Source organism: Martes martes (genome assembly GCF_963455335.1).
Source record: "Martes martes genome assembly, chromosome: 8".
Taxonomy (NCBI): Eukaryota; Metazoa; Chordata; class Mammalia; order Carnivora; family Mustelidae; genus Martes; species Martes martes.
Window position 1 is genome coordinate 125309659 of NC_137895.1, and position 18017 is coordinate 125327675.

The 18017-nt window shown below is 43.5% G+C and overlaps 1 protein-coding gene across 1 annotated transcript in view; it reads right to left on the minus strand.

The window, feature by feature from the left end:
* The window catches only part of PIP4K2A (phosphatidylinositol-5-phosphate 4-kinase type 2 alpha), a 171956-nt gene that overhangs the window by 57565 nt on the left and 96374 nt on the right, over positions 1-18017 (minus strand). The window contains exons 2-3 of the mRNA XM_080810658.1: positions 7700-7797; positions 6271-6367 (exon numbers count right to left, since the gene is read on the minus strand). Coding sequence (XP_080666784.1) covers positions 6271-6367; positions 7700-7797 — 195 coding nt within the window. The remainder of the gene's footprint in view (positions 1-6270; positions 6368-7699; positions 7798-18017) is intronic.

Here is an 18017-nt window from a genome sequence, read left to right on the forward strand (position 1 = left end):
AGGACTAAGCGACCGGAGACAGCCCACAGCCACAGTCCCTGAAGATCCAAGACTCAGACTAGCGTCTTTGCCCCCAGGAAATGTTCTTTTTCCTAACCCACGTTACCTGTTTCATGGACTTGAAACCTGGAAGCTGATCGTTCCCTGCTGACAACCCAGGATTATGATTACATGCCTCAAATCACAAGGCCGGGAGCCAGGAGCAACCGCCCGGCCGAGGCTTGCTTTCTGGGTTTGCGTTTGACATATCTGAGGGAGCACAGATGGTCCTCTGACCTCATCGGAGAGGTAAAGACCAACATGCTAACTTGAACATTACCATCTAGGATTTATTAAATGCCCACTGTGTTCAAAGCCATATGTTAAGCTCTTCGGGAATTTCAAAGAAAGTCTGAGCTGTGATCCCAGGTGTAGAGTGGCTTTCATTAAAACGGGGAGCGAGAACACCGCAATTTAACATTTATCAATAATGAAACAACTGAGAAAAGAAGAACACAACAATGAATGGTGATGACCGGCAGAGAAACTGAGTTGCAGGAACTTCACGGAGTACCATGAGATCTCCTTTAAAAATCTCGGGTTGGTACTTGACTGACATTAAGATACCACAGACCTGTGCCCGGGGATCATAATAAGCAAACGACATCTAAACCGGACAGGAGTTCCCTGTGGCAGGGACGACTGTCAGCTCTTGGAAACCACAGGTCATAACCCAAAGGGTTCAGTGGGGTTGCGGGGGGCAGAACAAAGGCCAACAGTCTGTGATGGGGACAGTCACTGGTTCAACTTACAAGAAGGAGCAGAAAAAGAACAAGAAAAAAATCTGATGATGTTGATAGGTTGTGAGGCAATTTTCCTAAAAGTCTGTCAGGAGAAGACTGCTTTGGTTTTTGGTCCAGGAGGAGTTTCTGTCCGATATGCACTGTGAGGCCTACAGAGGCTCACTGGCGAGGCCAAAAAGTGTGAGGAGAGGCTGTGAATGAGCGGGCTCAAGAGACACAGCAGTTACAGAGGAAAGAAAGAGCTTATATGGCCCAAGGAGGAAGGAGATTCCAGATGGTGACAGGACAAGTAGGTCTGTCGAGAGACAACACCCAGAAGCCAATCCCTCCCACGTCTGGGCCTGCAATCCCCAGGCTGCCCCACAAACAAGATCACCTCTACGTTCAAAAGGCTAAAAACTCAACTGTATCTTCCGCTCTCCTCTCGCCCTTTCCAAAGCCTTCCCCCTGCTAGTGACCAGTACCCCTGCTCCCCCAGCCCCTCAGGCCCCAACACCTCCTCCACTCCTGTCAGGTTTCTCTTCCCTCCACCTTGAGGCGCTGCTCTCTGCTTGACCCTGTCAGTACGGAGGGCTTTGGTGTCCCTGGGATAGTTCATAGTCTCTGAGCTGTGTTATCTTCTTTATGCATTCTGTATGTAACCTCCTCAGTTATCTTTAGAAAATCCACATGTCATCGCATCATTCCCCTGTGCAAAATCCACAGGGCTGCTCTGGGGCTGAAGGATCTGAGGGAAGCCTGTGGGGCAGTTTCCCGTCTTTCTCTCCACAGTCCCACCACCATCCGGCACTTCACATTTCCTGAGCTCTTGGCACCATGCTTTGGCCCAGAAGGTTCATTTCCCTGGGTTGACCCCAGAGCCCTCCCTCCTTTTCGGCCACAGATATTTCCTACGTGCCTGCACCGAGCCAGGCTGATACTAAACTCTGGGCCTGCACCCCTAAACACATGAGACTCAGTCCCTGCTCTCAGAAAGTTTAAATGGTTTTTGGGAAATCTATGTTTGAAAATACAGTGATAGGCTCTGTATTCTACAGATACTGCCAGATCCCCCCCCCCCCAAAGTTCTGTATACTCTCAAGGTCTTAACACTTGAACATTTTATTTTTAAACTTGAAACTAGAACATCAAAAGTTTAAAATGTTAGCTTTTAAAATTAATTATTTTAAAATTAGAATTCTCCATTACAAATACAAAGAAGAAGATGCATCAAATGCAAATAATGAGGGATTCTAATTCAGGAGACGCGGTAGGGGAAAAGTAAACCTGGTATTATCCTCCAGGAAGAACAAGAGGGCTCAGTTTCAATTATGTGGTGGGGTGAGGTTTAATAGCATCATCTCCATCGTGCAGAACTTCTTGGTTTCTGGTGGGCAATCCTCTCCCGCAGCTCAGAAACTTTAAGTGAACCCTCCCTTTGACTTGCCAGGCCTGTTGTCAGAGGCGCCGGTACTCTGAGAGACTGGAAAGAGGGTGCAGGTTTTCTTGGAGAACAGTAAAAATTAAGATATCTGGATTTCTATAAATCTCATTAGCATCTTATATAGAATCTGATAGAGAACAGTTAAAACAAACAAAGAATGAGGAATTCCTCCACTCTTTCTTCCCTTCTGCATCCCCTATAATGTCTTGCAAACAGCCTGACGTGCATTAGGTGCAAATAAACACACACTGAGTGTAATCGTGCATGAAATCCTCCACCAAAGGAGGACCAGAGCTTCGGGGAGCAGCGGAGGCAGAAACAGTGTCAGGAACAGTGGAGACCTCCAACAGTGAATGCGCTCCATGGGTGCATTCATCTTGAAAGATGACTTATCTTAAAAGTACAGTAATGCAGCGTCTCATTGGCCCAACAATGATCAGAAGAACATAATTCAACACTGAGCCTCTTACAAACCAGTGAAGTAAATTTAAGACACACTAATAAGCTGGAGAAAGTTCCGAATCTGGATGCACTAGACACACCTACACAGAGGTTTATATGTATAATGTTAAGTGATACTGCTATTAATGATGAATATTCTAGAACCACTGTTTGCATTTGTCTTTAACAGCAAGAAAAAAAGTTTTATTTTAAAGGCCATCCAAGAACGAGTGTTTACTAGATTTGAAGGGGAAAAAATACAAATGTTTACGGTAGGAATGCTCTTCAGTTCTGGTCAAGAAGTTTAAGTATGCTGATAGAGGTCAATTAGGTAGGCTAATTACCATGTTCTACTTCTATCGGATTCATCAATACTGACTTTTTTTCAGGTACAGCAAAAAGGCATTCACACACACAGGGTGGGTCAACACAGTTTATCCCTTTGATTCAACGAGGAGGTCTGAATACGAAATGAACCAGACAGTGGCGTTACTTATCGCCATATTGATTTAAAGCCACTCATCCAATAAGAAGGCTCTTCAGAAAAATAAACACATCAGGGCAAGACAAAGCAGTGTGAGGTCTGTCCCCTCTAGCAATCAGTGCCATCAAAAGATGATCAGACCCCAGGTCACTGATCTTACTTTTCAAATCAGATTGAGAAAGAGTATTTAATTTGGTACTGTATGTCAACCCATACACGCTACTTGTTCGTGCCACGATCAATGCAATGTCTGGGCAGTGGTTGAGTTGATGTGCCCAGTAGCTGGGATAATAGCCCCTCTAGTCCTGGCATATGCCCACTGCTGGCCTTCGCAGGGCTCTCTCAGGATCATAGCACCTCTACCTTTAACCTGGCAATGCCTAGAGGTCCCAAGGTACGAACTCAGAGCCAGAGGTGGCACACTTCTTCCATTTTTCCAAACCAGGTAGCCAACAAAGTAGGGGAGTGGGGCCCTACATTTATGATCTGATCTTCAGTTTAAACTCTGGAGCCTACCCCTACTGAAAATTTCCTGAAAGGTAGAGACCTTGGGAAAGGAACATGGGAATGGGGAGGGAAACCAGCATATATCTCTGGTTTACGAAAGTTACTAAACACCCACTTTTTTTTTTTTTTTAATAGAAATACAGTTGCCAAAGAGAAAGCAGCAATTTAAATGCCAAAAGCACTGGGTGTAGCTGAGGAGAGGAGTGGTGTTCAAATGATTAATTACATGCACACCGGCTCTCTCTACCGATCGCTCCCGCTAAGAGCTTCAGAGACTTGCCAATTAGTTACGTGAATCATCCTCTACTTGCCTGATTTGCCTTTAAAGTTTGTACTCAGCAATTTGCACTTATTTAAATATCAAGTTACACGGTTTTGTTTTTAGGGGGGAAAAAGGTGAAGGAAAACTGTCTCATGTCTTGGTATTTCTGAAACTAAACTGGTCATTTTAGGAAATTCAAAAAACTACTTTTATCAGCTGTAGTACAGATTTTAGGCTATAAAGGGTCCATTTCAGATCTCATTTATCAGGGCTGATTACAGGAAGAAATTTAAGAACTTCATTTTGGTAATGAATTGAGGAACTTCAAGATCCTGTAGCACAGGCTCTCACAAGCCAGTTTCTGTGAAATGCCAGCGTAGCCAATTAAAAAAAAAAAAAGTTGGGGGGAGAGGGACAGAGGGAAAAACACACAAAAATTTAACATGGGTACCAGGCAGAGGAGATTTTCTTAGGACATCGAAGTTGTCAGCTATTCATTCCTTTAAAGCACCGTTTATTTTCATACAGCTTCTTTAAATGTATTAAACAGTTCTTAAACAATGTAGAATTATTCCTTTTTATTTTATATAAACCTTTTTTACTATTTCGAAATTTATTCTTTAAAAATGACTTATTGGGCTGGCTGGGTGGCTCAGTCAGTTAAGCGCCTACCTTCAACTCAGGTCATGATCCCGGGTTCCTGGGACCAAGTCCCATGTTGTTGGGCTCCCTGCTTAGCAGGGAGTCTACTTCTCCCCCCCACCCCGTTCTTGCTTTCTCTCTCTCTCAAATAAATAAATAAATGTGACATTTTTTTCAGCAGTAAATTCCAAGTCTAGGTTTGATCGAAATTCTTTCTCCTACATAGGAGGCCCAAATCTGAGTGCTGGCTCCACCAGTTTTTGAAAGCAAAGTGAGCGCCCACTCTACCCTGTTCCACTTCTCCTCAGCCCTCGCTGGGGTGTACCCAGCCTCTGCTCGGAACCCACCTCTTCGGGAACCTCAGCTCTAGTCACGGAGGAGGGAATCTCACTGGCAGCCTGGCAGCTTGGAAGCTTCTTGGAAGCCTGAGTGAGCATGCGAGAAATTTCTGGAAACCCAAGAATGGGGCAGGACAGGGTGGGGAGGCCCACGTATCTTTAGGGAAGTATACTAAAAGAATAGTGCCTTACGGACCCTACTCTTTAAGGAAAATACAAGGTAAACTGTGTCGATGTTCAACTTGTAAGGTCACCTGGGACAGCTATACGGCACTTAACGCAGGATAAATTAGGACCTCTGATTTGGGGCAAATGAAAGAGTGTTTACTAGATTTGAAGGGATTTAAAATAAGTCAGTGCTTCCACAGTAAAATGAACAGACTGTCCTAAAAGACCAGAAAGTAGCCCTTGCATCTCTTAACTCAGATTTTCTGCTCTTAAAAAAAGTCCTTGGGAGGGGGGAGCACCTTGGTGGCTCAGTTGGTTAAGCATCTGCCTTCGGCTCAGGTCATGATCCTGGTGTCCTGGGATCGAGCCCCACATCGGGCTCCCTGTTCAGTGGGGATCTTGACTCTCCTTCTCCCTCTGCCCCTCCCCCCAACTTGTGTTCTCTTTCTCTCTCAAATAAATAAATAAAATCTTTAGAAAAATTCTTGGTTTTTACAAATCTGACTGGCTACCTGATGTCAGGTCCTTTCTTAGCAGAAATGACCATGGATTAGCACTTACGGCAGCCCCATGATCTCAATTTTTAAAATCAAATTTGAGAACCAGGCATACATAGGAAGAAAAGCAACGGAGCACAGTTTTCTGTGGTGGGTACCAAGAGCAGACGAGAGTGCTCCCCAAGCCGTTCCCAGGCCCGGCAGGCTCCTGCTGATGACAACAGCTCTACAGTCACTAGACCATGATGCATCACGGTGCACAAGGTGTGGCCTCTGACAAAACGTGAGCAAGAGTCAGGTTCGGCCAATTTGAGAAGCAGCAAATCAATTGGAACAAAATAAAATTTCTATGATTGCTAAGCAGCCTCTGTAAATACAGGAAACGTTAATTCAAGACCCACATACACACTAGCACGGGCTGCGGACACAGCTGACGGCAGAAATCAAAAGGAGGCTCTGCTGACAGGATGCTTCCACTGGGAAACGTGAGTATCATCTAGAACTCTCCCGTGTGTTCTCTTCCCGAAGAATAATCTTTTCCTACCGACTGCCAAAATCATTCTGTGCAGAGGCTCCTAAACGAAAGAACCCTTTACTTCGGAACGAACACTGAAACATTCTTATATAAAATGAAAATTACTATTGTATAATTACTTGTAATGAAAAAGTAAGTCCTGTTTTACGGAGCAAAACCCATTTGAAGCAAAGGTTGCAAAAGCAACTCACCTGGAAATCCTGATCGTCGATGCCAAATCTCTCCCGCAGGTTACGGAAAACCATCGGGCAGTATTCCTTAAACTTGAAGTGGCTCGGCATGTTTTCTCTGAAACAGGCATATTGTGGAATAAAGTTTAGATGTACAGAATGTTAACCAGACCTGAATCTGCCACTTTCTAGTTCCACATGTAGCCAAAGTGCCTGGAGTTCCCCACCCCCAGAAGGCACGGGTATGCTCCATAGGATTGACTATGACCCACAGTACATCCAGGGGACACAGGGACAGACTGGTCACATTCACCTCCTCGCGTCACCTAGGGGCCCTGGGACTAGATGACTGTTCTAATCCTGACCACTCCTGAGAGTCGCTCCCCCAAGGACGAAGAAGTGGAAAGACAAGAGGCCATATAGAGTGAAACCATGAAGGGACAGCAAAGAGCTTGGGGAGCTGGGAATGGGCCACAGAGCAAGTCACAGATGTGCTCCCCACACTCCTCTTCAGGGACGTGCTGATTAAAGCTTGCAAAACAACACTACCTCTCACTCCCAAATGACCAGCGTTATGCTATATATGAATACCACATTCTAAATTCACACAGAAAAATATTCCTCCGGAGGTCAACCTCTAAACAATAGTAAGAGAATGAACGCATCTGCTTCCCATCAGAACAATGGTCACAGTAAGAAATTCTATACTTGATCCTTGTGTGGGCGGGATTTCTTGGAGGCTCATATCCCACTCATTCAGAATTGCTTCCTCCTTTGTGTACATGTACACATACACACACACACACACACACACACACACACACCCCTCTACTGTCATACTTTGTACACCAAATTATAGTAATTTGTATACGTGTCAAGTTCCAACCACCTGCCTGTGAGCCCCCTGAGGGCAGGACCATTTCTCACACTTCCTTGTACCTCCTGCTCTCATGGACAGCTAATACATAAGGTGCTCCATAATGACATCTAACATGACATTCAAATGAAGGAGAAATGGTCTCAATGTCTGCCATGGCATCCAATTATGTTTTATGAAAATGTACCCTAATTCTTTATTGTTCTATGAGGGAGTCACATCCTGTTCATGAAGTGGGCATTATTCAAGTTTTGTATAAGATAGCTGAGGTCCGTAGCTGTTAAAAATTCCAAGCAATTTACAGCTTCAAACGTTTAAATTGTAATGAGAATATCACTTTTAACATATAAGATATTCATAGAGAACAATATGCCATATGGCAAAAGGATATTACCCAAGAGGGCCTGCTGTTGCTTTTCTGAAAATGACAGATGGTTATGTTTATCACAGGATTAACTTCATCAGCAAAACTTTACTCCCACCCATTGAAAAATAATGTGATTATAGAAATTCACAAAAATCATGCTCCTGGCAGCCATGTCAGTCCTAGAAAAGGGCCATACTTGTACTTACTTGTTAAAAAGGTGATTGTCCACCTTTATCTTTGAATAGGCTTTGAAGTCATCTGGCATCAACATAACAGGGATTTGAACATGGCTCAGTTCATTGATCTAGAAAAATACAAAATAAATGGCACAGGTTATTACTATCTATGTGGAAAGTGCTTCACTTGAACACAGGGCTCAGGAAGAAAACCAGGTAGACACAAGAACCTTCTGCCCACTTTCCTCCTGCTCCGATCCCAATCTGTCTCTCTTGAGGCCCTCTTCACTCCCTCTTCAGGCTTTGCCACTGCCTCCACCTCCCTTCTAGCTCCAACTCCCACTGCTCCTCTGGGTCTGCTGCTGGGCCTGCAGAGGGCCTTCGGGGGGGCAGTGACAAGGGAGGAATCCTGGAGGTGAACCCTCATGGCCAGCGGTCCCTGCTTCTCCCATTTGTCCTCCCACTTCCCCTCCAGAGCCTTAGCCCAGGGCTCTTTACAACTTCTGACATAGATATTTGTTGAATTAAAGAATGTAACCATTTCTTTAAACGTCTGGGTACTCAAAAAGCAACATTGTCATTCATGTGATCTTTACCTTTCTTACAGGAACTACATTTAAAAATAAGTTTTGGGGCAGGGCATGAATTTACCAAGAGAGCAGCCTTCATGAAGGAAGGGAAGGAGACATACAGTCCTGAGGTGTAAGAGGGCCGTATGGGTTTGAGGGAGTAAAAGGAAGACGGGTTTGAAAGGGGTCAAGACCAGAAGTAAAGATGTGGCTACAGAAAACAAAGGGTTGGAGCCGGACGCCTGGGTGGCTCAGTCGGATGAGTGTCTGACTCTTGGTTTCAGCTCAAGTCATGATCTCATTGTCATGAGACAGAGCCCCATGTCGGGCTCTGCACTGGGCAAGGAGCCTGCTTAGGACTCTCTCTCTCTCTCTCTCTCCCTCTCTCCTTCCCAGCCTGCACTCTCTCTTTCTAAAATAAATTATTAAATAAAGTCATTAAAAAAAAAAAAAAAGAAAAGAAAACAAAGGGTTGGACCAAGTTCTGTCTGAGTTCCAGTGAATGGCAGGAACAGCTTTTGATATATGACTTTGAAAAGGTTGAACTTTCTCTTGGTTATTTTTTCTCTCTTGGCTCCCAAGGTATACCTCCCTTGTTGCTACTAATAAAAACCACTTTAAAGATTTATACTTTCAGTAAATTGAGGATTTGCAGAAGGGTTCTCAGTTACAAAAACAAAACAAAACAAATCAAAGGGAAAAAAATGAGTTCTTTGATAAAGCAGAGTGGTTAACACATTGCTGGGTCCATAGTAGAGGAAATCTTCAAGATGTCTTCCTTTTCCTAAAAAGAAGTTAATCCACAGGGAATTCAATGACTATCAAGCAAGCAGGAACAGAGAGAGCCGTTTCTCTGAAGATAAATGCCAACTTTGACATTTAGTTGGGTCAAAGGAAAGTTGGGGAGCTCAACCAAACACTTCAAACCTTAAATGAGGACCCCTGAAGGAAGTAAAAGGAGTCCCAACAGGTGGCAGAAGTAAACGCAAATGGTGTCTGGGGAAAAGCATCTCCAGCACAGGCCTCCAGGAGTCGCACAGATTCAGTTCAACCAACGGTGAGCACACACAGATAACAGATAAAAGATATTCAGCAGAATCAAAAATTATTTGCATGACGTAAAGCTATTAGAATGATCAGATACAGAAAAGAAAACAAAACTGTACGTAAAATGTATGAAGAAGTAAAAGATCGACTGGCAAAAATGAGTAAATGATGAGACTTTCCAAATGACCAGTTAGGTTGAAAGAGAATCCAATAAAACTTTTACAAAATGGAAACTATGATTGGTGAACAGAAAAGAGAACAAAAAGCCCCTCATCTAAGGCTTCGGAAGCAGACTGGATAACTGGTATACCAGAGGGGAGATCTGAGGAAGTTACCCAGAATCCACAAAGAATGAAAATGTAACATTTAAAAGAATGATAAATGGAGGACATTAGGAGAAGGAAAGGAAAAGTGAATTGGGGGAAATCAGGGTTGGGGGGCTAGGATGGACCATGAGAGACTGTGGACTCTGTGAAATGAACAGAGTTTTGGAAGAGAGGGGTGGGGGGGTTGGGAGGGGCTGGTGGTGGGCTTTAAGGAGGGCACGTACTGCATGGAGCACTGGGTGTGGTGCACAAACAATGGATCTTGGAACACTGAAAAAATTAAATTAAAAATTTTTTAAAAAGGAGGGAAGGGAAAAGATAAAAAATAAAAAAATAAAAGAATGATGAAGGAAGAAAAGAAAAGGAGAAGAAGAATGCTCATGACGGGGTCTGGAGTGAGATTACATGAAATCTTAGAGGAAGGGAATTGAGTATGGGGAAAAGCCAATATTTGAAATATAATGGCTGAGAATGTCCCACCATTGATAGAAATTATAAATCTATGGATACATAATAAGAAATTCACACAAAATAGTCTACGAAGAAATCCACACCTAGATACACTGTAGTTAAACTGAAGATACCAAAACCAAAGAGAAGAAAAGTGGCCAGAGGGAAAAGACAGAACTATAAAGAAGCAATGACAAGGAGAGGGACAGCCAAATTGTCAACAGCCAAGCTGGCAGCCCAAAGACAGTGGCAGATCCTCACAGTGAAAAATGACTCTATATAAAATTGTATACTGTGGTACATTTTTGATCCATTATCTGGGCTCCTGGCACAAATCTAGATCCTTTGGAATTTCCAGAGTGACAGGAATATCTTCTGCCATTCATAAGGCGCCCTGAGCACCCCTGAATTTATGCTAATGAGGTGACTCAGGGTGGGGCTGTCACCAGAATGACATGCGGCTTTGGCATGTTCAGCCCTGCTCCCTGACCTCAGGGAAGCAGAAGGAGGTTGCTAGGGAGGAAGTTCCATAAAGACTCCTGAACAAGACGTGGTGAGCTTCTAGGCTGCTGAACACATCCGTGTGCCAGGCGGATGGCACACTCCAGTTCCACAGGGACAGAAGTCCCCGTGCTTGGGAGCCTTTGGGGCTCGGCCTGTGTACCTCTTCACCTGGCTGTTCATCCGGATCTCTTATATGATCCTTTAGACTAAAGGGGTGAATGTGCATAAAGGTGTTCTCTGAGTTCAATGAGCCACTCTAGCAAATTCACCACACCCGAGGAGGAGGCCGTGGAACCTCGGGCTGGGAGCCAGGGTGGTGAGTGGCACAGTGGGCGGCCTGGGCTCAGAGCTGGCATGTGAAGGGAGGACCGGCTGTGGGACGGGGCCCTTCACCCGCGGGGCCTGAGGCTATTTCCGTCCGGGAAGGCAGCGTGAAAATTCACTGCTTCGAGGTGCTAGAAAAAACACACGTGGGGTAGAGCCGCTGAAACCACCGTCCCCAGAATGACAGCATAATAAAGGCTCTTTCATAGAAACAAAAACCGAGGACTTACCGACAAAAGAACGCACTAAGGAAATGGATCAACTTTAGAAGCATATTATTTAGACTGTAAGGATATGATTCAGAAAGAGAGCAAACGTTCTGCGTGGAAGGCCTGAGACATGAAAAGAATTAGTAAGCAAGTAAATTGGTAAATAGGATAAACACAAGTAAATATCACCTATATAAAGTAATAATGCTTAATTCACGGGACGAAAATGTACAGAAATAAACACTGAATAACAACAGCGTGTAACTGGGAAAGCAGACTTCAACTTTTAACTTTTAACTTTAAGTATCATGATAACTTTTAAAAGGCAAACATTAAAAGAACAGAAACAGAGTTATCTAACTTCCAAACTAGAAGGGGAAAAAGAGAATAAGAAAACAAAACTCATTATTTTAAAAAGGAGAGCAAATTATTAAAAAAGGAGAGCATATAAACACTGCAAAAATGGGACAAATAGAAAGCAAACGGTAGAAACTCATCTGGATACCCACATAATCCCAATAAGCACAAACACACTAGCAGTTAAAAATAGACTGTCAAAATGAATTAGAAACTTTGAGCTATATACAAGGGAAACACCTAAAATATAACTCAAAAAGGTGGAAAAAGAACAGAAAAAACACATTAAATAGTACCAAAAATTATTGGGAAGCTAGTTGACCTTTATTAACATCAGATGAATTAATAACTTTAAGACAAAAGCATTATTAAGGATAAAGAAGGCCTGTACATAATGATAAAAAGATTCAATTAGCCAGAAAGATAGGAGTCATATTTGAAGTACCTAATTAGTCTGGAAGTATGCAGCAAAAACTGTTAGGACCTCAGGGAAAATCGGCAACCCACTACTCTAGAGGAGGATTTGAATATGCCTTCTGGATAGTTCAAACAGCCAAAATATTAAGAAAGATAAAGATTTTTAAACAATATATTGAACATCATTCATTCAATATATATGCTGTACACCTATGACTGACAAGTGGTCTTCCAGATGCTTGGGATATGTGATTGAAAACAGATTAAGATCGGAGAAAGACAACTATCATATGATCTCTTTGATATGAGGAAGTGGAGATGCAAGGCGGGGGGGGGGGGGGGTTGGGGGGAGGTAGGAAAAGAAAAAATGAAAAGATGGGATTGGGAGGGAGACAAACCATAAAAGACTCAATCTCAAGAAACAGACTGAGGGTTGTGGGGGGGAGGGGGGACGGGAGAGGGTGGTGGGGAAATGGACATTGGGGAGGGTATGGGCTATGATGAGTGCTGTGAAATGTGTAAACCTGACGATTCACAGACCTGTACCCCTGGGGATAAAAATACATTATATGTTTATTAAAATAAAAAAATTAAAATAAAAAAAAAGAAAACAGATTAAGATGCCTGCCCTCCTGAAGCTTACATTTGAGTGGGAAGAGTCAATAAATAAAAGGTACACTTAATAAATTACTATGTTAGACATAAATTATCTACTGTGTTAGAAGACCATGGAAAAAAAGAAAAAAAGCAGGATAAAAAGGTAGGAAATGCCCATCACTGCATGGGTGAGGGTCATTGAAGTATTTTAAATCAGGAGGGCTGGAGTAAGCCAAGGTTTGGAGGTGAAGAGACATTTCACATTCCAGTGCAAAGGCCCTGGGGCAGGGTGTGCCTTGTACACTTGGGACAAGGAGACCTCTGTGGCTGGAGATTACCTGAGAAAAGAAAGAGCTTAAGAGTTGAGATCACTGGCAAGACTGGTTTTTATTCCAAGTGATAATGGGAGCTGTTGCAATGTTCTGGGTGGTAGAGTGATGATATCACTTAACTTGGGTTTAAAAAGATTACTGGAGGGGTGAGGGTGGTCACAATTATAGAAGCAGGGAGCAGTGACAGCAGTGTAGGTAGGAAAGGGAGTATTTTTTGAGAGTGGAGCCAACAGGATTTCCTGAAGCTCTGGATGTGGGGTGTTAGAAAGAAGCCAAGACCAAGTCCAAGGTCTTGGCCTGAGCAATTAAGGGGACAGAGCTGCCATCATCCAAGGTGGGGGAGAATTCCTTCTTATGCCTTAGCTTTCTGAATCACGTTAAAACTGAGTGCTTTAATAATTTTTTTTAAATGACAAAATGGAAAACACATATGCAAACCATCAGGCTATTTATAACACACACACACACACACACACACACACACACACACACACACACAGTTGGCCGCTGCAGATCAAGCCTTATGATCTGATTAGAAACCACCACCCGCCTTTCCTGATCCACTTCGATTCTCCTGTGACAATTTTTTTTTAAATACAACTGCTCAGCACCCAGCTTCCCAAAGATACCATGTCCTTGAAAGGAAAGCAGAACAATCGGAGCTGAATTATGAACTCCCTCAAGCTAGTCGTTTGCATGCTATCTTACAGATGCTGAGTATCGCCACATTTCTCTTGAAATTCGAAAATATCCTCTGGCACTGTGGGGTACATTTGCTGCAATGCCCTCCGGCACCTTGGCGGAGTTTGGAAAGCACGGAGATAAACAGCAGATGTTTAAAACAGCAAATGCTATCATCTAATGATAGAATAAAATCATGGGAATAATCCCTTAAAATTGACTGCAATGGATCATAACCTCCAAGCGCTTTAGATTCATCCCAAACAAGTTTACTTACAACCAGCAGTTAATCCTTAACCTGTATAAACTAATGATCTCTAGAAGCAGTCTCCTTGCGGAACTCTCTACCAACTGTTCGTGGGAGGCCAAATTACAATTCTGTTCCTTTCAAATTATTTCAATAACTTCATCAGGCATCACTTTTAGTTTCCTCTATGTTATTAAAATCTCCTTCATGTTATGATCCATTAAAAAATGTATGAAACTGTCACTTACCAAAAATATGAGGCTAATTTAAAATTATATATTCTCTGGGTGCCTGGGTGGCTCAGTGGGTTAAGCCTCTACCTTGGGCTCAGGTCATGACCTCAGGGTCCTGGGATGGAGCCTCGCTTCGCTTCCCGGCTCTCTGCTCAGCATGGAGCCTACTCTCCTCCCCTCCCCCTGCCTGCCTCTCTGCCTACTTGTGATCTCTCTCTGTCAAATAAATAAATAAAATAAAATAAAAATTATATATTCTCTCCTATTCATTTTACCCAAGTATCTTAAATACTAGATCATTCTCAGTCTATCTGTGAAAAATTGAAAAATACATACCTTCATACCAACACTGGAAAGTTTGAAAAAAAGAGAATCAGAACTGAAAATCAAACTTTGCAACAAGCACAATTAGAACAAAGCTGGGTGACCCATCAGTTTTTCTGTATCTTGTGGAAACAAGAGTGTAAATAAAAACAGAGGACATTTGCAGGGTGGCAAGGGGAAGTGGAGGAGCGATCACTTCATATCACTTACCCCAAATTAGACAGAAAAAAGTGGGAGAGAACATAATAAATCATTCTCATCACAATGTAGGCTCTACGTGACTACCCAGAAAGCAAAACCCAGTCTGAAGGAGGAGAAACCAAATCCCTGAATTCCTACACCTCATGCCACATGCTGTTGGGATCTGGACGGGCAACAGTATCTTCTTTAGGAAGAAAGCAAGAAAAGAAACTTTCTCAATCCTTTCTGCTTTATAGAGTTCTTGCTCTGGAAAAAGTTTTGTGGAAAAAAAAATGTGAAAACCTTTCAGCCAAAATGGAATGTGTCATCTGAGAATTCACCGATATTCACTCACCACCCATCCTTTCACGAGTGCAACATGTGCGTGTCCGATCTGGGTCGGGCACTGTACAGACACCAGTGTTCACCCTCACGGCGCTTTCAGTCCAGAGGGGCACACAGAGTTAACTGAAGAAGTGCACAAATGTAAAATTCCAAGTGACAAGTGTCAGGAGAGAGGACATCAGGCTAGGAGCAAGCATGACAGACCTTAGATGAGGGCAGGAATGACAGAAGGAGGAGCCAGACTTGAGAAGAAGGCAGGTAGAGAGGATTCCAGGAAGTAGGGTCACAGGTGCAAAGGCCCTGTGGCAGGAGGGGGGCACAGTTAATAACTAGAGAAATGAAAGGTTAACATGTTAAGAATGCAAAAAATCAAGAGGGCACATGACAGGATGGGGCTGAACAGCATGCCTCCAAGGACTGTAAGAGGCTACTGTGGAGCTCCAGGAGAGGCAAGAAGCCTGGCACAGTGTAGAAACAGCAGGGACAAAGAAAACAGATCCCAGTGAGGTGATAAAAACAGGGACCTGAGTTACAGGATAGACCATGATTCCATGTACAGAGACAGAGCGATTTAAGGGAAGAGTTCAGTTTTGAACTTATTAAATTCGATGTGCTGTTTCGACATCTTAAGTGTACATGTCAGTAGGCAGGTAGACATGTGGATCTGAAGTTCCCAGGGAAGGCAGGGGTGGGACATAAAAATAGGAGTTATCCACGTGTAAGACAGTAATTCTTCCTTGGGAGTAAATGAAATAAGCCGGAGAGTTGACAGAGAGGACGGGAGGGCCTAAAAGTAGTCCTGAGGAACATCAATGGTTAATGGCATGGAGAAGAGGATGAGCCCGCAAAGGAGAAGGGGAAGCATGGTGTCACCTCAAGGACGTGAGGGAGCGGGGAGTCAAGAAGAAAACAGGACAAGAACAGTGTTGACTGCTTCAAAGCAGTGGGAAGTCAAGCTGGACCGAGCACCATGGGGTCTTCGGCAAGCTCAGCGTGAAGGGGTTCCGCTGGAGGGCAGCAGTGGGAACCAGAGTGGAGAGGCTGAGGGGCGCAGGCGAGGGGAGAGAACGCAGATGCTGAATCTGGCTGGTTTCTGAGTCTAGGAGAGAAGGAGAGAGAGAAAGAGGCAGAGGGGAGAGGGATGGAAGAGACGCCTGAGAGGAGGGATATTGGTTCCACGGCCCTTCTGGAGCAGGTGGGAACCCAGGCGGGCGTAAAGGTGCGGGCTGTGGGGAGGCAGCTCCTCTAGCAGAAGAGGGAAAGGGACAGGGCTGTGTGGAAGCAGCCAAATCTGCCTGAGGGAAGTCGGCAGCTCCTGTCCCCTGGCAACTGTTCTCCCTGAGAAGGAGGGGCTGCGGCCATCCGTGGGGAGTGAGAGGCAGCCTGGGGGCGGGGGGTGCTCGGAGGCTTGAAGAGAACACAGAGAACTTGAAAGAGTGGCCACAGAATGTGGGAGAACGAGTTTGAAGAGGGAAATACAGCTGGCCTGTGGGGCCAAGGGGCATCCATCTGTAGTCCATGAATCAAATGAACCCATGGAGTGACATTCTGGGCAGAGCTTGGTGCAGAGGTAGAGGATGGCTGGGGTCCCCTTCACGTCCAAGGTTTTTGTTAGTCGAGTGTGACATAAAGAGCAATGGAGATCCAGGGTAATCACTTGGAAACGGAAAGTCAGCACAAAACACTCCACTGTCATTGACGGTGGCCACACATACACCCAGGGTGAGGGACAAAGCAGAGAGAAGAAATGCTGAGTCTAGCCAGTAAGTGACACCAGAACGTGAGCAGGGAGCTGCCGTGGCAGGTGCTGACGGCCTCCGGGAGGGACTGAAGCCCGATGTAGCTCTTCACAGACAGAGAGATGTGACTAGTGTTTCATTTAACATCTGGAAAATGCATACTTTTAGTTATTGCTACAAATCCCAGCTTCACAACTCAGAACACCCCAGGATGTGGGGGATGTTTCACCTTCATAATTAGAGAAGAAAAAAAGAAATGGAATAGGATTACACTCACACCTTGGTTTACACAGACTCGTGAGATGATGAAATTAAAAGAGAATCTCAAAGATCCTAGCCTAGTCTCTCATTTTGCTGCTTACAATGCATCCCAGTATATGTACCCCTTTATAATGGAGAAGCAACTCTATTCTAAGTTATATCAGACGGCTACTTCTTGGGCATTTTATCTTTCTTTCATTCATGATGGCTTCACATTTCCTTTGAGTTTCTGTTTTCCCCAGAAATTCTCCCCCCAATCCACTGGGTCAGGTTATGAGTCGTTGGATCTCATGATCTGTGAATAAACACTTCACAAACCAGAGGATCTACCATTTAAAAGCTTTTAATTAGTAAATACTATTTTTTAATAGTGTGCCCACAAGCCCCTTTATTATCTTCTTCTATAAGCTCACCAGTACACAACATTCATCAGTTTCACCCAAATGTATTAATTATAAGGCTGCCCAATAACTGAAAGGCTATTTAACTTTCTGGACAATCTCTCCTTTAGTCTGACATTACACAAATCAAAATATATCCTTGTTTCTAGTTCACATTCTCGAGCTCATGGAGGTAATGACAATGAGCTACCACCTTGAATAAGGTTAAATTAATCCTATTTGTTAATTTTCATATTCCACACATGGCTTTGGGTTGTGAACACTGTTTCAGGACAAAATTCTTGGGTTTCAAACTCTTTAGGGTGAGAAAACTTTATTAGTTTGGCATTCTGTCTCGCCCAACCATTCCATACGGCCCACCCCAAAATTGGTGGCAAAACTCAGTTTTATCATCACGAGTTTACATCTGCTATTATTAGTATTTAACATTTTCTTTCTTTATAGATACTTCCATAGGGAACACACATACATAGTTATATTGATATTTGCTACATAATATCCATGAAAGGAAATAGAACAATTGTGTCCACAATTACCACTTGGAAGGAAGGAATGACACACAACTCCCATGAAAGTAAGCATACATTATAAAATCCAAGTAGTTTTAAATTTATGGAGATAAAAATGGTTTTGGAGTTTATTCAAATTTTATTAGGTTAACAATACAATGAAAGCACCAGTTGTATTATTAAGGCCACATTCAAGGTACTTTGGGCTGCAAATCCTTAATTAACTCTCACAACAGAAGCGCAACACCACTTTATACTTACGAGTACTTCAAAGCTGTCAAACCATTTTGGCAAGT